The sequence below is a fragment of the Paecilomyces variotii genome (assembly GCF_004022145.1).
Source record: "Paecilomyces variotii strain CBS 101075 chromosome Unknown C8Q69scaffold_2, whole genome shotgun sequence".
Classification (NCBI taxonomy): domain Eukaryota; kingdom Fungi; phylum Ascomycota; class Eurotiomycetes; order Eurotiales; family Thermoascaceae; genus Paecilomyces; species Paecilomyces variotii.
The window spans coordinates 2,395,530-2,416,625 of NW_021167141.1; the positions used below are offsets into that span (position 1 = coordinate 2,395,530).

Genomic DNA, 21,096 nt, shown 5'->3' on the forward strand with positions numbered 1-21,096 from the left:
AGATCCGGATTACTTAAGGCGTCCTAGCCTCTTCTCCGACACCAGACAAACCCCCTGCCAATCCACTCATTCGCCGACCCAGAAGATCCTCTTCGCTAGGCAGACTGACCAGGCTCTTGTCCCTCTTGATCGAGGTCTGTAGGCTATCTATACGATCCGACTCACCTTTCGAGGACAGAGCCAGGGATAGTGAGAACGAGCGTGCTTTATCACGGGCTGTCATGGTCGGTCTGTCACGAGGCTGATCTGCTCCTGCTCCTGCTCCGACTTGGGGTGTCTTGCTTCTATTGTTGTTGGTGGTGTTTTTGTTGTTATTTTTCTCGAGAGAGATGCTATTGCGTTTCACGCCGTTGGTGCTTGTGCTTGTGCTTGGTGTGCGCGAATTCTCTTTGACATCCGATGTGAAGTTGGATAGAGAAGATTTGCTTCCGCTAGCGGAGCCGTCTGATTGGGTGATGGGAGTGAATTTGCCGACTTTGATCTCGAGAGGTCGATCCTCGTCAGCGGAAGAATCACCGGTTAGGGTTCGTCGGTGGTGACGAGGTGTGCTGTCCTCTGAAGTTGGGCCTGGCTCAAACTTTGATGAAGAGTTTCCACGAAGACTACCGGACCTCGAACAGAGAGAACGCAGGCTGATGGCGGATTGTTTCTGTTCTTTCTCTTCTGCCATGTCGAAGATGTCCTGTATCCATTTCGCGCATCGGTTGATGTGCTTCCAGCCATCAGGGAAGAAGAGGGCGAATTGAAGGAATCCGTGGGAGATACCGGGAATAAGGCTCACTTCGACGTGGTCCTTTTCGTTGAATTCTGCGTGGGATTTTTCCAGGCCCAATTCCTGTCGTTCCCTGAATCGGTGCAGTTTGGCTTGTCTGAGTCGGCCGGCGAATATGACTGTGTCGTCTACCAAAGGATCACGCTCGCCTGTCAGGAAATATGTCTTTGGGAATCGAGCGAGCAGAGTCTCCGATGCGAGGACGGGAGAAAGTAGGAAGTCCGTGCTGAAGTCAGGACGATTATAGGGGCCGATATACAGGATGATCATTGCTCGCATCATCTCTGGCGTGAGGATTCGGTCGTTAAAGTAGGATATCATTGACGAGACAGCCAGACGGGTTCTGATTTGGGTAGGCTGGTTGTCGGCTGCAGCCAAAGCTTGCGATTCGATGTCTTTTGGTCTTGACTCATCAGACAATATCTTGGATGGACCATCTGCATGGCCGGAGGCCTTGTGTTCGAAGTAATCGCGGATGGGAGGGATTTCGCGTATTTCCTCATCTGACTGATGAGGTGTGGTTGCTGGGGTGAGCCGTTCGTAGTCTTCGGTCTTCCTCCGAAGGATATTCTCATTCCGTTTTTGAGTGCTCCTGTCCCGTATCAATGCCATTTGTTCTTCGCTCATCCAGGTCCCTGCATTCATATCGAGCGCAGGGTATATCAGCACCAGACCATCTGGAGGCTGAAGGACTTCTTCTCCTTGCCATCTGCGAGTGTCCGTGCTGCCGGACTGCAGTATCATCAAGGTTAAGCCTGTCGCCAGATTGCCGCCTGCACTATCCCCAGTGACAACAATACGGGGCCGCGTAGCACCGCTGAGCCCTAAACAGCGTCCGCGGGTCATCACAATCATGTGGTAAACATCATAGCACTCATTCAATGCATATGGGTACGGGTACTCGGGTGCTTTCTTATAATCAAGGCTGAGGATCGGTAACCCCAGCCTCCCCGCCCAGGCCAAAAGCTTATCATCAGCTGTCCGGGGGTTCATTGCAACAAATCCACCTCCAGGTATATCCAGAACAATCTGTTTCTGGCTCCGCAAAGCACTTAGCGGTCCATCAAAGTAAAGCCATGCATTGACTGGTTCCTTGTAGGATGAGTCCCTAGGACGAGGAATGCGTATTGCGCGAGGAGGGTATTTCGTAAAACGAGGACGCATCAAGTTCGACAGAACAGACAGACACGGCGTGGTGGCCTTGTTCCAGGCTACGCGCATATGATCTACTGTCAGAGTCGCCCTCACCCTTCGAACTTTCTCATCCGCCTGCTCCGCGGCAATTAGGTAGTATACCGTAAACACCAGTGATGCAATATCCCGAAGCCACTTTGGCTTGATCTTCATGGCAGTCCAGAACCCAGCGTCCAGTCCCGTCGTGATCCATGTTGCGCGGAAGTACGAACGAGAATACAGGTTGGCCAAAGGTTCGGGGCATTCCAGGCCAACAAGCTTGGCGAAGTTCCTCGAGACGTAGAGATAAAGGAGTGTGAGGACCATCGTCCGCCAGGGTGTCAAGGATCCTAGCCTGGCGGAAATCGATCGAAGACCAGGGGGCCCATGTTTATTACCCCTAAATTGGCGGCGTGTTAGTCGATTATTCTCGGAGAAATGAACATGAGGCCCATACTTATAAAGATAGAATGACCAAAACGAAACAACCGCCAAGACCTGGATTTTTCGAAACTGAGTAGACGGTCTACCCAACACGTGGTCTAGAGGAGTGTCAGAATCAACCAGATATCCATATTTACTGACAAGACAGAGTGGCACGTACCGATCATCTTCACCACACTCCACCAAAGTCTTGGTCAACAAAAGTAGGGAAGTGAAAGAACAATGTATACACTTCTCTACCATGTAAATGAAGTAAGAGTGGAAAGCTGAAATGAGATTGTCAATAATATGTTCGTCGTAAACAGGTCCCAGGCCTGATAATCATAAGTCTAGAGAGTTATTGAGGACTGCAGACAACGCCATGCTATATGAGCTGACAGAACAGTCGGGAAACAGAGGTTGGAAGTATAACAGTGGTAAAGAAGATGCTAAACTGAAACAAATTGCACTTCCTGTTGTAACCTGAATGAAAAGCGTACACGTGGACAGCAGCAACTGTCAACCAGAGGGAATAATAACAGATAGCAAGTGAAGGTGAAGGTGAACATAATGAACGTGAGATGGCATAATTACTTGTCGCTCCTTGTCTAACCGAAAGCAACCAGGAAATTGCATGTGAAAGCCCAAGCATGTGAATCATCACGTGGAGAGCGTACCATACCATACTTAGGGCTGACCGGCTAACCCCAAACAGGCATCTTCCGGGGAAGCGCCAAAAATATATTTGATCCGGAGTTCATCCGGGCAACTTGAATAGTATCAGAATGGCCAGGCAGGTGTCTCCATGTCCATCATCATAAATCATCAGCTCATTAGGATCTCGTGGGCAATATCTCCACTGTCTCCACACGCGTGTCATGAGAGGAAATGGAGGGAGAAGAGAGAAAGGCAGGTGGAGGCGGAAAGGTTTGGGTAAATACGGTCGGCGAATCGAATCTAACTAGCATGTACGTTATGGTCGGACCCAATTGATCTATGGAATGGAATCCTATATCTTCTTGCAGTAGTTCCTGCCATGTTGCACCTGCCAGTCGCACAGCCAGACCTCGAAGATCATGCCCAGGAAACCTGCGATGCAGATACCACCCGAGTCACTCACCGTGGTCGCCCCAAGAGAGAATTCACGGTCTTCCTTAGGTACGCGGTCGCTGATTTCCGCGAACGTATTGACATACACCAGTCCTCCCAGTAGTCCTTCCCAGAAGATGATCACGAAGATGAGGTACACGCTGGGGATAAAGTTGAACAGGGAGTGCAGCGTGAGCAGCGTCAGGTTAGCAACTTGCAAAAGCGATGGAAGGTATAGATTGTGGACCCGGAGGAAGGGTGTCGACGATCGAGAGATGAAGACACCAACCTGGTAGATGGCATTGTACGCAGGGTAAAAGGCGCGGTAGTGCTTGAACGGGGACTTGTCTAGAGGAAAGAGAAGTGTGGGAGAGACTCCCTGGTTGATAGTATATTCGGCAATATAAACAAGTAGCAATGGAAGCATACTGTAAACATGTTAGCAGAATACACCAACCACACAAGGACAGTGTATATACTCACAATGGAAAGAACAGACTCTTGACTCGTTTGAGATTGGCCTGGAAGCGGATCCATCCAGACGATGCACCGCCCGTCACCACAACCGGCTTTGGATGTCCACCAGGCGATCCCAGAAGTCCGTCATGTTCCTGGTAACTGGCAGGCGCATCCTCTTCGCCTATATCCCTCTCCTCAGCTTCGTTATCTCTCACCGATACGGCCTGGTAGTCATGACCAGCTTTGGGTGCGTAACGCAGAGGGTCTCGAGGCAATATTGCAAAGAAACTCATCACCATAACCGCAGGGAGACATGCCGAGGCCAAGATAGTAGCCTTGACGCTGAAACCTAGCGATGTCGTCGCAAGCGCATATGCCCCAGCACCGACCAGGCCTGCTGCACCCGTACCACTTCCCCATGCCGCAAGACTGAATGGACCATAGAAATGTGTCAATCCGAGAAAGCTCAGCTCTCCACCACCGCTCGATAAGCTGGCCAAGATGACGCCCGCCAGTTTGGTCGTGATCGTCCCTCCGTCCGTGTAGGCAGGGGTCAACGCGATCAGGAGCATACCCACGGCAGAGAGCCCGACGAAGATCACGATCCGCACCGGGTATGGGACGACATGTATGAAATACGGCGCTATCAGCTTCGTCCCAAACGACGGAATGACATCTGCGAGAAGCACTACGCCCTTGGGGACGTTGGGACCGACAAGGTCCAACGCCGCAGAAAGGATAATCACGTAGAGAACATTATTTATCAGGCCTATTGTTCATCCACGATTCAACAATTAGCATCTGTCTACTTGTGCTGATCTGATGCAGCAATCGGTGACGAAGCACACGCGACCAGGGAGTCGGACTCACCAAACAACCAGAATGCAATGCACACCCTGGGGTCTGCACCGTGGAATAGCAGCTTGAATCTCTCGCGATATCTGGCCCAGGAAGAGCCCGGCGTCCCAGGCAAGGATAGCATCGATGTGCTATCGGTCTGGGATGAGGATAGCACCGATATGCTATCGGTCTGGGATGAAGGCATAACCTAGCGGGAAGCGATCGCGGACAGAGAAGTGTAGCGGCTAAGATATCGGACTATGGTCGGCGGTCTGCGACTCTAGTAGTAGTTGTAGTATTGAGACTCTAACGGATGTCCTAAACGGGATTACTAACCTAATACAGTAATAATCGGCAAAGTCTTTGACATTTCCAATTCTGAAATCATTTGATGCTTTTTTTCCTTTTGAAGATTGAAAGAGAAAACGAGAAAAATCATTGATCTATTATAGTTGAATATTCAGTAAATTTTTGGAGAGTAAGACTGACAACATAGGACAAGTCTATGGTATAGCAAGTGGAAGAAGGTACTAAGCTACGGTAAATTGAAGGTTATATGATTTGTTTGTTGTAAACTGCATCGAGATTAGAGGATTTTAGCAGTCGCCCCACAGGGGACTACAACATAAGAATTCTGCGGGCAGAAAGTCTTAATTGGGATGTCACATGATTTTAAATACAGTAACCTAAATACAGTATAAATATTAATAAGCAACAATTTCAAACAAGTGTTATTTGTGTGATGTCGGGATGTGCCGCGCTTTACCTAATTAGGGCGAGTTGGACTTGAGCCAGGTGGCTCGTACTACGAGCCACCTGGATCGTAATACAAGACTAAAAAATACGCTAATCAGACCGCCTACCTTTTATAATTGCTAAGGGTGTCTCAATGAGGAAAATCCCTTATGTTGTAGTCCCCCGTGGGGCTTTGCTAAAATCCTCTATTGATTTGAGACTGATCGAATTGAATGCTATCTAGTTAATAAAGATCCCAAGGGGTATCTCCCCGACAAAGCCATAAAGCACATAATAACCAGTTGGGAATCAGTTCTCATCATTGTCCTCATCACTGGCAAAATAGAGAGTTAAAAATTCGCAATTGGTGGCACTGTCCGAACAACAATCTAATTGATTCCGAACCAGCTAATAAATAAAAAAGATCCCCAGGAAAGCCCAAAGGACAGAGGAACCATTTAAGAATCACATGAAAACCATTCAGGAACCACATAAAACTATATGGCAAGCACTAGAAACCACTTAAAAACCAGATAAAAACCATAGGAACCACAAAACCAGATAGAGATCATTTGGAAACCAAGATCTAACCACAAGAGCATCAATCAGACTCAGCCCTGCGAAACTCTGCAGCGTTCCTCGAAACCGAACTTGTGGAATTTCCTCAGAACTGTCGAGGTCTTCTCTAGTCGAGGACAGACCTGGTGGGGGTAAGATGAATGATGGTATATCTAAGAGGGCGAATTGAGGTGATGTCTTGATTAACCACTCGTCGAATAAGATATCTATCGGTCGGTTCAGCAACACGACTCGAAAAACCATTTTGGAATTGATAGTCGAGAAGGACCATCTCTGGAGCCCCTTCTTCATCGCTTGTGAAGTAGAGCTCCCAAAATTCACAATTCTTGGCCCTGCTGGAACAGCAATCTGATCGATTCAGAACCAGTTAATAATAACCACTCAAAAACCAATGGTGATTACTAAAAACGGGGTTTAACTTGCCTTTGCCTTTCCCTGCTTGAGTGCAGGTCCCACATGGCGGGTTACGTCCAGCTTCTCTCATGGTGCTCCTGGCCAAACGTGTGTCGATCTAACTAATCCTTAACCGAGTGTAAATCAAGTGTGAGGGATCAACTAGCTGATGTTGACTAAGATATAGTATACCGCTCTCGTATCTAAGAATAAATCAACCCAAAGCCAGTCTCTCAAAGGTGGTCGTCCCTGGCGCACAGCAGGTTCTACCTGACAAGATGGGCACAAAGGGTGCTCTATGAACTCAATCTTGGACAATTGAGAGGCATATATATCAGATCCGGTGCCTTGATCAGCAGCATCGAGGCTCGTAAGTACGGTCTTCTGGTGGCCATGGGGAGATGGACACAAAGAGGAAGGGACGGGATGGAGACAGGTGCGACGATTGCTCCGGCGATCGCTCTGCTGAAGAAACAATATCAAATCCTCCCCCCTTCGCTGAAAACTGGTCGTTACCACCGCAATCATTGTCTTCACTGCTCTTATAGTCATATTTAACATCTGCGGCTCCACAGATTGCTGCAACCTATTGAGAAGCCATTGCATATCTAAGAGATCCCAACTGGGAAGGGAGCAGGTCTCTGGGTCTTCCGTTGTTATCAAGATCTCATCTCCTGATTTGAGAAGCTTAGTAGTCTCATGGTTCCACGACTGGGCATACCCTGGCCCTTGGTCCTGGCCCTTTAATAAGGGCGGGTCGCAACGAGGTGATGAGGCTGCTCTTCCAACAATGTGAACGACGGGCGTTCCGCGACTCTAAAGAAGGTCTTCATCTGCTGTTTCACTACAGCCAGCATTGTCTTATTCGCCGCCTTTAAGACCTCTCTGGCGTCTCCGACTTGCACATCTTCCCTTACCCCTATGATTCCAGCCAAAAGGCGCACATGGGGCTCACAGATCTCACGGAGCTTCCTTGGCTTCAACCAGTGTAGCACTTCCTCCACATCTCTTTCCGTCATCGACTGCCCACTGATCCAGGTCCACTCGTCTGATTCTTCTTTGTTTGTAGAGAAGTTAGAAAAATCTGACTATAAGACACTTCTGATCTTCCGATATTGCCATAGGTTTCAGAGCAAAATACCTATAATTATGGCACCAATGTGCACTAGGGGATTAGCATAAGAGGTTATAACAGATATCTATATACCAGAAGACCCGTTGAAATAGGCATGCCCTCAGAAACGATTTACTGAGATGACACGGAGTGACTGCCTTCAATCTCGCTTCGATCAGGTGTATCAATTTTGATCGAGCGAATGAGGTAACAGAATCGCCTCGATATCAGATAACCCTTCGGGAGATCCCGCTGAATGCTATGTATCGACAGACTTCTTGACCAAAAACTCTGCAAGATGTACGTCTTGAGCTGCGGCCCCGTATCTTACAGGGCCGGCAGGCATGGCAGCTAAAACTGTAAGGATCTATTTTTAAATTAGAAAGCCCTAGATATATTATAAAGGCCATGGCTAATTTCCATACCTCTTCAGCGGAATACTCGCATGCTCTTCTTAAATTGATTCGACCGTTAAATCCTACAAGGACGGTTTCCGTTTGGGCCATGGCTGTCTTTTTCCTGAACAGAGAGCAAAAGCGAACAGAAGACGTTTTTGCGAACCTTTGCGAAGTAAGGGCACTGTGTTAAGTAGTGGTAAAAGGTCAAGGAAGATGTGGTGAAACCATAGGGATTGGCGATTTAAAACTCTGCAAGTTCAGTTATGGAATGATGGCGTAAGGACCAAGGATAAATATGGCCGATATCGTGTGTATATTCTCCTGTCAAGACACACCGGCTCTTGTCTCTTTCCTCACACTGTAACTGAATATGAGGTGCTGAACTATTCTACCACCAAGGTTTATGAAAGGACTTACCATATCTTGAACTTTGCCGGAACGGTACTTAGGGCTACTCTGTTGTAATTCATCCAACTTTCTCTTTGTAGGGCCTCCGCTAGAAGCAGATTTCTGCGAAGATTGCGGAGATCCAGATGGATTCTCTAGCCTCTGTTGCAGGCGAAGGTAAAGACATCGATAAATCTATCTTTAATGAGTTGTTGTTGCAGATTTTGTGCAGTAGTGTCGCAACCAATTATATGAAGTAGAATGTGATCGAATGCACTTTGCTTTAGATAATCTGGGTCAAACCCGAGTCGTCGGTATAGACTGGCTGCGATCTTTTTGCAACCCTGTATATCATCAGTAGGTATTTTTATAGGGATAGACAGTAATAGATCTGAGGATATACATTTCGCCATGAATTTCCATGCATTGTCAAAAGTGATGAGCTTCTGGTAGAGCCGCGGATATCAGTTATATAGAGGCTGCGCAACGGATCAAAAGGTCCCCTGGAAGGCGCTGGTGCAGTTTGTCTTGGATGTATTCTATAATTTCAAAAGAAAATTTTATTAAAATCAATAGGAATAAAGATATATTTATAAATGTCCGAAAATTTCTAATTGCTCAGTACAAGATAGCCATAGATAAGCCCAGGTGGTTGGCGGTATCGTTAAGCCAGTATATTGTCCAAGAGAACTGAGCAGTCTCTTTCGCCTCTCATCCTTGGACTTATTTTGTGATATAAAAAGCCTCGCGAACTTCTGCGGAAGTTGGTTTCTCGGGAAAAAGAAAGAATAAGAGATGGAATGTCTAGGATATACGACTAGGCGGCTGGATAGTCAGAATAATATATAAGTAGAGCATTAACTACTAACGTACTCTAGATATAGGTGAATAGGCCATCATCATTCACAGGCAGATGCAAGCAAGCTGGACATAGATTATCACCAATATATCATCAGAAGTAGTTATGATGCTCGCGACTAGGTTCTGGCGAGCACCAATAGCACCAATATAAGACGACAAAGATGGAACGAACCATAGTGCAGCCAATGTTAGATGGGGATGAAGGGTAAAGACGGGTTTATGATGAAATACGGAGCAGGATGAAATGAGTCTGGTTCTGGATGGCGGGCAGCTAGTCTCGACACCAACGTGGAAGCCCCACGATACGGTGAAACACGAGCAGGGAAGAAGGTGACGACGTATAAACGCCTGATGTTGTGAACGGAGGCTTAAATAAACAATAGAAGGCTATCGTTTCGATGAGGTTGGACATCACAAGATCAAGGTATTGGAGGTGGAAGAGAGTAGTTAAGTGGGGGATTAACTCCGCAGCTGATATGCACTGATATACGGCGCATCGCAGGTACCATTGATGCAGTATACCCCGCCATATCACCTCGTCAGGCTCGTCTACACCTTGTACCTCGGTCCTCAATCTTGATAGGATCCTAAGATGCACCAGTGCCATAGATATAATTGATAACAACAATAATTGCTGGAGTTCTACAGAGTAAAGGTGTGCAGTATCCATAGCAGTTGGTCACGTGAGATATCACATGATCCCTTGCCGCACCCCTGGCGCTAAGCCTAGTATGTAGTTGATACGGCATGACCTCGGGACTGCCATGACGGGAGGTGCGATATCTCTCTCCGTACAGCGCGATATAGTGTGCGCCGTACAAAGTTACTGCTACATATTTTATACTACCGAAAGAAATACTGGTTTCTAGATATGCACTCCCTATTAAATGTATAGGAACCCTCCTTTGATATGATAAGGAATTCGGATTCATCCATTTTGGAGGCTTGACATTGTCTTTGGTTCAATTGTTATGCATCAATGACGTGCGAGACACAGTTGAACCCGCCAAGAACAGCATTGAATTCATGTTCCAGGAGCTAAGACGGAGAGCGTAAACACTAACGAGCCAAAGCATGAATGGAAAAAAGACCATTCGGTACTGGGCAGTCCTGGTAATCAAGGCTGCAGAACAAGCACACCTAGACTGGTGGAGAGTTAAGTAAATACGGCCTCGGACAATGTGCTGAAGATCGAAAGGAGCTCTGACCGAATGCGGGTCTAAGACTCTAATGTCTCATGCTTTATCTTCTTGGCGATGCTTTTATTCTCTTGGCAAGCAGACCAAGGGATATGAAGCAGACAGCACGCAAGCACCCAGGGCCGTTTGGGGGCTTGTCATTAGGGGAGAGCCCGGAGAGGCACCACCAGCCGTGATTTAGTGGCGGTATTGCGTGCGCCCGCTGGTCGTCAGCGACATCTCACTAAACTCAAAAGGATGAGCGCAGATCACCATCGCGCCATACTAGGCCCGGTTTTCGAGCGGATGCTCTACTCGAGTAATGGCTGTGTTTTGGGGGCCGATGGGATATTATATGGTCGCTCGCTCGTGCACCTTTTCTTCCTTTTGCTCCTGAGCTTAGAGGGTGTCTCGTGTCGTCGGTTTCGATTACATTGCATTGCACCAGACCTGTCGCTCGTTGGTGTCGACCATTTGGGGCCCGCTTATATACTCTTAGGGCATGCTTGCCTAGAGAAGTAATAGGTAAACCAGCGACTGCGTCAAGATGGGTGTCCCGACTGAATCTCTCCCGTCCAGAAATCCAATGCCGTATCAGGTACGGCAGGGAGATCTCGAGACAGGCGACTACAATGTGATGCTGATGGACGACCATCCTCTCCGCTCTTACCCCACGGAGTGCATTCCAGGGCTGTCCATATACATGGGAGAATGGTATACGGCGGCCAAGAAGAATGCAACTGAACGCGTCTTCCGCTATTCTTGTGTTTTTCTGGTGATACTGTATGTCAATTTCGGATTTCCGTTGATGCGCTCGACTACAGAGATACTGATATCCATTTTAGCGGCCTGATCCAATGCATCACAATTGTCGCCAAGGGTGCCATGTTTCTTCTTCCAGGCGACCATGACTGGAAGACGGTGGGATGGGAGGATTCCGAGGAGTGGTCTCCAGAGCTGACTCGGTTGCCACTGGAGTTCAAAAGTGATGGGAAATCAGTCGAGTGCATCTCTCGACATACGCGCTTACACGCTGACCCCTTTCATTTCGCCATGGTCTCAGGCTGCAGTGGAGTGGAAGCCGATATCTGGCTGCATGGGAATGAGATCTTGGTGGGAAACTCGGTGACTGGACTAGACGCCGCCAATACACTCGCACATGTCTACCTCGAACCCCTTATGACGGCTATCGAGGATCAAAATGCCGGTCGTACAGCAAACGAAAACGGAGAGATGAGCGCGCCTCGAGGAATCTTTGCAGAGGATCCGTCGAAATCGTTCATCCTGCTTCTCAACTTCAAGACCACTCCAAACTGGCTGTGGCCGCGTCTCATCTCTCAGCTTTCCATTCTTAGGGAAAAGGGTTACCTGACCTACCACGACGGCTCAGAACTTGTTAAACGGCCTGTCACCGTTGTGCTCACGGGGAGAGCGCCGTTCCACTTAATCCGTGGTGACCGTGCTGTTCGCGATATCTTCTTCGACGCATCCTTGGAGGAACTAGCATTGAATGACAGTGGGGATATTTCAAAGTTCACAGCGCCGCTTGCTTCCATTAAGAGAGATGTCGAGGAAACCGTCTCTGCTGCAGACGAGCAAACTACGACTACCGAGCGCGATGTGAAAGACCCTCATGAGGCCAAGCCAAACGAGCCTTTGCAGAACGCAGTCTACACCTATAACGTAGAAAACACCTACACTGCCTCCGCCAACTTCCGCACCTCGATAGGAATGCCACACCGTGGTAGATTCTCTCGTCGGCAGCTAGAAATGATCCGAGCTCACATCCATGCAGCGCGGAAACGCGGCCTGAAAGTTCGATACACCGGTATTCCTGACTGGCCCGGCAAACTTCGCCATCTTGTCTTGTACACATTAGTGAACGAAGGTGTCGATATCATTGAGATCGACGCATCGGGAGAACATCGCCGTCCACACCAATCACGGCGAACTCCTGCACTAGCACAGGAGGATGAGCATGAAACACAACGCTTTAGGGCCTCCACTGTGTGAAGCCCGTTGCATTTCCTTATGTGTCCCGCTTTTTATGTCTAGCCTTTAGATGGTCCGATACCCCATGTAGCAGTATGGATATAACCCATATAATCAAGGAATGCTGTTTCCAAGTAGCTAAAGAGAACCATGCTTCTCAATGTCTGTTTCCTGGAGTCCATGTAACCAGTGATGTACTCTCAAAAATATAACACTAATAGACACGTAAAACCGCGCGTCCCTTACCGATGAGGTGAGAGATGTAGTATCGAAAACCAGAGTAGTGGCCATAAAATGTCTGTGCACGTGGTTCCAGGTTCAAACTTTCCGAGTACATCATCTTGCCCTAACAATTCCTGCTACCTAAGTAGATCGACCTGCTGCCTAGTTATATTTCTATGGGACCATCGGACAATACTAAGAATCACCGGCTGTGACATTCTACGACTCTTTCTGCAACAAACAGTCGCTCGACAGTTATTCCTTCCATCAATTTTATCAATTCAAGCTTTTGCTTAACCTTTATTTGTGACTACACCATGAATACTACTCAAGCTACAAGCTCAGAGAATCATATCAAAACGCGGTTCCTCATCGTCTCTGACACTCACGGTGAAGAATTCGGTCCGGAAGTGAACTCCCTCGAAGCCGATGTCGCTATCCACTGCGGTGACCTTACTGAGGAATCTAAAGTAGAGGAGTATCAAACTTCCATGAGACTCCTCAAGAACCTAAATGCACGCCTGAAGCTTGTCATTGCTGGGAATCATGACTTTACAATGGACACACCTGTATTCAAGAAGAAAGTTGCTGAAGCAACACCAGCACTCGATCCAGTTCTCGTTAAACGAGAGTACGGTGATTTTGAAGAGATGAAACAATTTTTCAACGAAGCAGAAGCTGCGGGTATACACTTTCTGGGTGAAGGAACCTGCAAATTTGAACTCGAGAACGGTGCTTCGCTAACGGTGTATGCCAGTCCTTACACGATGTCATTAGGTGGTGACTGGGGATTCCAATATCACCCGGATCAAGGCCACGAATTCTGCATCGAGAAGGGAGTCGACGTGGTCATAACTCATGGGCCACCAAATGGTATCATGGACTATACTGATTCTCGAAAACGAGCAGGCTGCCCACACCTATTTGGCGCTATCGCTAGAGCTCGCCCACGGTTGCACTGCTTCGGGCATATTCATGAAGGGTGGGGGGCAAAACTTGTCACCTGGCGCGGTCAACCTAGTGAAATACCATCCCATTTTACCGACATCGATAATTCGAAGTCGGTTGTGATCGATTCTCTGGCCAACTTAAAGGCTTCTCGATTCGACACACCCGAGACCATAGCGGAGAAGTCGAAGAGAAGGGACTCGCTGCACCGTGAGGGATGTCGCTCGACCAGTCATTGCACCGGGGATGCGGAGCCTCTGAAATACGGCGAACAAACGATTTTTGTGAATGCTTCAATAGAAGGAACTGAAGATTATCAGATGCACGCGCCATGGTTAATCGATCTTGAGCTTCCGAGGGCCAGGTAGAAGCTCAAACCTATGGTCCCCCCCGTCAGTCTGTCGATGTGGAAATCCAATCAATTTCTCATACCACCAAAAAAAAAAAAAGAAGAGATACAGCCAGCTCACCTGCTCTGCGATCATGTTAGCTGTTGATCACCAACTCAGCTGAGACCCCGGGGAGGATTTACACCCTAAATTTCTAGTTATGTCGAGCAGTCATATTTGCTTTCCCGGTTCATGTTTTCTTTTTCCTTGTAAGTATTATCAGCTGATCATCGTCGACGATTTTTTTAGACCCACGGACTAGAGACCCTCGATTTGAAGTCAGAAGGCATTTCGAATAGTCTACTCGAGATATCTGATTCCTGAGCAGAAGCGGAGCGCACCTCTCGTGTTTAAAGAGGCAGCTGTCGAGGTAAGCCTCCATTCGAAACGGAACTCACCGTTTTCTTTCTGGTTCTCAGATCTCAACTGAAAGCCATACTTGCATCATTCACGAGCAAACCATATACCGGAAATGTAGCGACCTTGTCTTTGATGTCATGGAATCTTCAAACATGAATATAATGGGGGCCTCCTTAATATTATATGTTATCAATCTGAAACGCAATATACTGTTGACGAAGCTGGCGCGATCAACCATCCCAAGCGCCTTCCTTAACCACAAGTCTCTTGCTCATGCTATTGTTTTTGCAATCTAAATTGTAGATTTGATGTCTGAGGCACTAGGTAAGACTAGTGAGATAAAAATTGCGATAGGGCACATGTCACACCTGCTTTAGCTTCATCTGTTGTGATTGGCCGGTAGAGTTAGTGAGAAGCTAATTAGTATTAATATTGTTCGTTTGATTTTGTAGCGTCACCATGTTGTGGTGGTGTCGAAGTGGAGAAGCGAGGAGCTCTCCTGTGCAATATCCGAAATCACAGACGGTAGTGAAAGTCGATATAATACTTGAAGATATTGAGGTAGGCTTAAGTACTGTACCTGTAAAGGGGTCTATGCCCCTAGATGTCTGTACGACCTAAGTCACGCATGTAGGAGGTGCCGGATTCGTCAAGTCGGTATACATCAACACCAGCAGTTTCTGACGATGCTGTCCCTATGCAGATGGAAACAGCTGCAGCACTCACATGAGACTGTTTCTTCTGGAGACACAGTAGCGTACTCGACATGAGGCGGATAGTTGGGATGTGTCTCCCATTCTGGCTGGGCACAGCCCTACAAAAGAGGTATCGATGCGGGCAAGTTAGCCGTGCACCTGCAGGATTGACGTCTGCGATCTGATTCACCTTGCAGGGATTTTCCTAGTGACCGCCATGACCGCCAGAGAGCGCATGCGATCCCCCTCACCGTCTTTTGCTCTGAATAACTCTCTCTGTCGGTCGGGATGGCAGGATTCGATCTCACGGGCTGGGCCAGCATCTGCGATCGTAATCGAGTCAGCCTTTTCCTTGAGTTATTCGCGCATGACTAAGTTATGTATGTATGTATTACTCTAATCTAAGTAACTGACTACGGAGTACAGCGCCAACCATAGTTAGATAGTAGTTAGAATCGATCTATCTGATCAAAGAGCCCTTGACTGCCCGACGGGGATCGACCTGGCCCCTGTCACGTTGATCGCGGTATCGATCAGCAGCGGCACCTGCCATTGCTCGAGTCTGGGCGATGCGGTAGACGTTGCAGGGCGATTGTGTTGACGACTACTGCAACGCTAAACGCACGATGTCCTGCCTAACACGTCCCCCGCTTATGGTATGGTAGACCGTAGTTATCGTCCTGATCTGTTGGCAAGGATGGGTGGTGTCTTCGCCCGACAGCTAAGGCCCAGGTCTCATGCGCACCCCGCAAGGCTCTCTCCCGTGGCTTGATTCCTTTTCTGCTTCTGTTTTCTGCCTACGGAGTACTTCTACGTGTTTACTTGCCAGGGAGGAGGGGGGGGGGAGGGAGGGGGACGTCTTTGTTCCTTGGCGGGTTCTTCTGTTGACTGTTATTGCGGCGCAAGAAGTGCCTGAGCGGCAAGAGGTCGAAAGGGGAAAGGAGGATCAGGGCGAGGTGAAGTGCCGGATAGATAGATCAGAAATAAGCGAAACAGAACATGTTAGTTAACTAATAATAATAATTAATTAATTAATTAATTATAGTTATTATTTATGTATGGTATACTCTCAGAAGAAGAATGACCTGGGAGATCCACCGGGTCGTTTTTTCCCCACCGGCTGCATCCCCGGTCCACATCCACATCCACGTCCCACGGTCCACCACAAATCCCAAACAATAATCATTAATTTATTTATTTAATTTATTAATTAATTATTATGGTAATTTGACACTTTACTGTTGGTGATACTCACTCTGCTCTTATATGCTATTCCTCTGCTTCTGATTAGGAACTGTTTTTTCTCTTTTTCTTTGCTTTCTTTCTTCTTCTTCTTTTCTTTTTTTTCCCTTCTCATGCCACCGCTTGAACTACCATAGAACCCATACCACTAGTAAAGTGCTAGAAAAGCAAAAGCCGGGCTCCCCCAAAAAACACCCCAACAGGGATGAGCGCCCAGGCCCACTGAGCCCCGAAAAAGCCCATGTCGCATGCGCTCGCCCGTTGTCGAGCTCATGGTCTTTTTTCCATCGTGTCGTTTCTCCCGCGGAAAGCTGCATATTATTCTCTCTCTCTCTTCTCCTGTCCTCGTCGCCCGCGCGCACCACGCTCATAGTTCCTCGACTTGTATACTTATCCAGCTAGCTACTCGACGCGTCCACCATCAACCGTTGAAATCTCTGTTCCCACCACCCGTTTCCTACCTTCGGGTAGAGCGAAAAGGTGGGTAGGGTCTAGGTCTAGGTCTCGGTCTCGATCTTGATCTTGATCTTGATCCTGATCCCGTCAAAGTGGTGGCCTCCGTCGTGGAATCTCGACAATGGATCCTCCACGGCAGCCTCAACATCAACCATTCTCGCGTCCGTCCCTCTTCGCGGGACCTCCAGACCTCCGAGCTGGTGCTCTGCCACCACGACCATACGCGCCGCCGTCCGTGTCGAACGGTCGATCGCAACCGGCCTATGACCCTCTGGGTCGACGAGAAAACGAGCTGGTCAGACCTGCCGTGACGTACGGCCCGCCTACGCATACCTACGCTCACGAGAAACCAATGTCGCCGGTCCCATTCGCGTCGCTGCGGAACAACGGCCCCAATGGCTTCCACAGTCCGGGATCCGGTCATGCGTCAATAGGAAAACATCATGATGGGACGATGAGGGAACATAATGGTCTTAGATTTCGAGACGGTAGGGGATATACTCTTTTTTTCTTTCTTCTTTCTGTCTGTGTAGTCGTCATTCTGTGAGAGGCTGGATGGCAGAGTTGCGGGAGTCTAGACGATGGGTGCAGCTGTCTAGAATCTCGACCGCGGGAGCTTCCAGTGGTGGTACTGCCAGCAGAACATGCCAGAGTGCAGACGACAGAATGATGGGAGCCCGCTGGATGCTTTTGGATCGGAAACATTCCCCTTGCTCTGCCTTGAACCCCAGGCTTGATTCCCTGCCATCGTCACTGCGCACCAGCCACTGTCTCTGCTGTGGCGCCGATCGACTGGCCGTCTCGGGAGCGCTAACCCGCTTGGGACACGCGCCGCTTTCCCCGAACGGGCCTAGTCCGCGTCCAGCCGCCAGCCAATCCCGGATCAGGTCACGGGGCCCAGACACGGCGCCCGTTCCGTGCCTGTCCTTGAATTAACTATCTTTCCCCCGACTTTTGAAGCTTCACCTGCACCTCCTCGTATGATGGCTGACTTGCCCTCTCGTCCGACTTCAGGTCCTCCACACACGCGCGAGATGCATCCTGCTTCGCACGACCAGGGCCGACGGCCGTCCCTGGGGAGCAGTGGTAGTCCGGTCTTTGCAAATGGTGAGTGCTGCTGCTGCGGAGCTCGAAACGCTTGTCGCCGCATGGCGCGCGTCATCCTTCACGCCGCCATGGGTGCTTCTCTGGTGGTTCACTGGCCGTGTTGATATTCCCCTTGCGCCAAGTCTACCGTCTGACTGGATTCTGTCACTGCCAGAAGAAGATTGATGCTGACTGTTCCCTGTTGTTACAGGACCCCCGGATTCGCATCCGCCAGCCGCGCCCTCGTTCGGGAACCGCCAGATGCCTCCTCCCTCCTCCCCGCAGCTTTATCCTCCACGAGCACCATCTGCTACCGGTACCCAGCCCCCGCCTCCTTCGTACTCGTCGCGCGAGCTTCCTGCAAATCCCACCCACCGTCCTGGCAGCAGCATGTCGATCTCGTCGATGTTGGGCTCGGATGCGGATCGACCGCCGCGCGAGACAGGTCCTGGCTCAATGTTTCCGCGTCCAGCGGTCTCTGCTGCTCCCTATAGCACTGGGCCGCCCCAGACTGCCGGTATCATGTCTCCGCCGACAGCGCCAGGCCGGCAAGCGTCGATGGAGCACCCCCTGTTTCGACGATCGGAGACTCCCGACAGGCTGGCCGCGAAGAACCAACCACCGCCTCCTCGACCATACCGATCAAACTCGGGGGAATCGTCGCAGCCACAGATGCCCGATGCGTCTCGATTTGGTGGATTGTCGCGACCGCAGCCTTTTTCGCAGTATCCCGAGAAGCCGGTCCCTGCACGGATGTCGCCGCAGATTTCGTCTGCAGAATCCCCATACATGGAATCCAGACGATTAAGTCTGAATGGTCCTATCCAGCGGCCTAGCAGCCAGCCTCAACATGGCGAGCCATCGACTCGACCGCCTACCTTCAGCCCTCTGGTTCGGCCTAATCCAGGGATGCCAGAAGCGCCGTCTGGGGTTACACAACGCACGAGTTCCTATCCGGGAACTGAGACACAATATCGATATAGTGGACTGTATCGGGATCGCCAGCCAGAGGAGCAGGTGGCTCGTAACGGCGATGGGAGAGGCCCTGAACCAGAATCCAAGTATCCTCCGCAGCCCCAGTCCCGATATGGAAGCCAGGTCCCCGAGAGGGAAGCCGAAAGACAACACTCTGCTTCGACCTGGGAAGCCCGCTCCCAAACTTTGTCACCTGAATCAAAACGTTTCCGGGCGCCGGAACCTCCGTCGTTTGGCTTTGGCGCTATACAGAGCTACACCAAATCTCTCGGATCCCAGCTGGGTTCTCGTCCTTCCCCCGGGGTCTCTCTTCAGCCCCGCCAGGAACAGCCGTCTCCCAACGAGTCTGTCTTTGCGGGTAACCAGTTGAGCAAGTTGCAAACGCAGCCGCGGCTGTTTCCCCCGGCTTCTGCTCCGTCTGCTGGACAGCCATCGTTTGCAGAGGACCAGCGGCGGAAAGGAAGCGATGAACTACTACAACATAGGAATCTTCTAGGCGTGGGTAATGATGGCAAACGCGGCGGACGAGCCTCCCCCCTTCCCCAGGCGGTCCAGGGCGCCCAGGCCCAGATCATCGGACCGGCCGGTGAATCGGGCATCAAGAACGAACTTGGACGAGTCTTCTCTGGCATCGGGAGCGGCGTTGGTGGTGTTACTGCTCCCCCGCTCAGCAGCGGAGCCTCCACCCCCATGGCCGCCAGCCCGTTCAAACGAGAGAGCGTCACTGCTCGATCGGCCAACGGCGACGTGACTGATGATGCGAAGAGTGCTCGCGGCGCTGCTGGGCCGGGACGACGATCCCGGAAGTCCAAGGACGAGGAGGGTCGATTCGACGCGGACAGCGGCGCTGAGCAGCGGATGGCCCCAACCGGCCGTCCTAGACGCGGCCGACACGCGCACCACCACCATCACCAGTAAGTGAAATCTTCATTTCAAATGATCATTAATCTTGGCGCATCTGCTCACAATTCTGCAGTCATCATCATCATCGACAGCGAGCCGAGGACGAGGTGAGTGTGACTGGCAGCACCCATCGTGCGGCAGCCTCGTTGAGTCTCTTCCATCAGACGTCGACACCCACAGAAGTCTCCGGGCCTGTGCCAGCACATCATCACCACCATCACCATCACCACCATCATCATGTCCCGCGAGCAGTGACCACTACTGGCCCGCCGCCGCCCATGCGAGAGCCCAACATCTTTGTCAACGTGGAGCCGCTCGTGAAGAGCGTAGCCCATCTGCCACGGCACCACTTGGGTTCTACGCTCTACTCACCCCGTATCGGGATTCCTTCACCCAGTGCCAGCCTGGAGAGCGCCAAGTTTGGCTATACGACGACGCCTGTTCCGATCCCCCGATTCGAGGGCAAGGAGAACTGTACGTTTACCGTCCGGGTGCCGCGCTTCCGCATCGACGCCAGCCACCGCGAGGAGATCTGTGCGCGACGGGCGCTCTGGGGCACTGGGGTCTACACGGACGACTCGGACCCGGTGGCGGCTGCGATCCACTCGGGCTTCATCCGGGGAGAATGGGGGGACGACGTGGACGTGGAGATGCTCGATCTGGAGATCAAGGATACCTACCAGCATGCGCCGCGGGTGACGGCGGACGCTGGTTCGGAATCCAAGGGGCCTCGCATCCCGCCGGTGCCGCCGCCGGACAAGGACCTGCACATCACGCTGGTGATCCTGCCGCGGCTGGAGCGGTACGACGGCAGCGTGCTGTTCGGGCTCAAGTCGCGGGGCTGGGAGGGCCAGCACGACGGGGTGAGCTTCAAGGTGGACCGGATCGAGTGGGTGGACGAAGGGGTGGCGCGCGGAGAGGAGCGCAGCGGAGAAGCACGGCGGAAACGCCTGCGCAACATGATGCGGTCGGGGCGGATCTGCACGGGGCCAGGCCTGCTGAAGCTGCGCGACGCCGAGTTGGCGCGGCGGAAGATGGGCGAGAGTGCAGCGCCGCCGGTGGAAACGGTGTCGTGATCTATGAATCTGTCTTGACTTGTTTTGGAGTTCCTTTTTTTTTCCCCTTGGTCGCCTCGGACGGCTTGGGGTCGCACGGCGTCGAGGCAACGGACGGGCGGCATATGTGATGGATGAGATGAGCCATTGGCATCTGCGTTCTGTTTTGGATTATTACTGGGATTTGTGTTGCCGAGATACCTGACTATGCGAGTTGTCGATTCATCAGCCAACCACCTAAGTTACATACGATTTACTATCTATCTATCTATCTATCTATCTATACTGGTCTATACTGGTCTATACTATGCCATACTCTGCCATACGATGCCATACTATCCTCTTGCCATCCTCTACCAGACTAGGACCAAT

At 50.4% G+C, this 21,096-nt stretch overlaps 5 protein-coding genes across 5 annotated transcripts; 3 read left to right on the top strand and 2 right to left on the bottom strand.

Moving 5' to 3' along the window:
• Positions 1-13: 13 nt before the first annotated feature.
• On the bottom strand, positions 14-4,898 carry C8Q69DRAFT_398364 (lipase; the record flags this gene model as incomplete). Its single annotated transcript, XM_028627806.1, has 6 exons — positions 14-147; positions 238-2,345; positions 2,403-2,487; positions 3,485-3,885; positions 3,941-4,685; positions 4,787-4,898. 6 exons carry the CDS (start codon positions 4,896-4,898, stop codon positions 14-16), a joined length of 3,585 nt encoding a protein of 1,194 aa, XP_028487703.1.
• Positions 4,899-6,493: 1,595 nt separating this feature from the next.
• C8Q69DRAFT_516980 (hypothetical protein) lies at positions 6,494-8,083 on the bottom strand (the record flags this gene model as incomplete). Its single annotated transcript, XM_028633406.1, has 5 exons — positions 6,494-7,279; positions 7,381-7,440; positions 7,494-7,604; positions 7,909-7,944; positions 8,003-8,083. 5 exons carry the CDS (start codon positions 8,081-8,083, stop codon positions 6,626-6,628), a joined length of 942 nt encoding a protein of 313 aa, XP_028487704.1. The 3' UTR covers positions 6,494-6,625.
• A 2,475-nt stretch (positions 8,084-10,558) lies between these two features.
• Positions 10,559-12,620, top strand: C8Q69DRAFT_457638 (hypothetical protein). The gene is made up of 3 exons (XM_028629922.1): positions 10,559-10,926; positions 10,981-11,184; positions 11,247-12,620. Exons 2-3 carry the CDS (start codon positions 10,988-10,990, stop codon positions 12,412-12,414), a joined length of 1,365 nt encoding a protein of 454 aa, XP_028487705.1. The 5' UTR covers positions 10,559-10,926; positions 10,981-10,987; the 3' UTR covers positions 12,415-12,620.
• A 119-nt stretch (positions 12,621-12,739) lies between these two features.
• On the top strand, positions 12,740-14,230 carry C8Q69DRAFT_457642 (ser/Thr protein phosphatase family protein). Its single transcript, XM_028629923.1, has 3 exons — positions 12,740-13,961; positions 14,034-14,151; positions 14,208-14,230. Exon 1 carries the CDS (start codon positions 12,933-12,935, stop codon positions 13,929-13,931), a length of 999 nt encoding a protein of 332 aa, XP_028487706.1. The 5' UTR covers positions 12,740-12,932; the 3' UTR covers positions 13,932-13,961; positions 14,034-14,151; positions 14,208-14,230.
• Positions 14,231-17,548: 3,318 nt separating this feature from the next.
• C8Q69DRAFT_158703 (histone deacetylation protein Rxt3-domain-containing protein) lies at positions 17,549-20,838 on the top strand. The gene is made up of 3 exons (XM_028625632.1): positions 17,549-17,812; positions 18,003-19,680; positions 19,743-20,838. The coding sequence occupies exons 1-3, from the start codon at positions 17,686-17,688 to the stop codon at positions 20,743-20,745; spliced, it is 2,808 nt and encodes a 935-aa protein (XP_028487707.1). The 5' UTR covers positions 17,549-17,685; the 3' UTR covers positions 20,746-20,838.
• Positions 20,839-21,096: the final 258 nt, after the last annotated feature.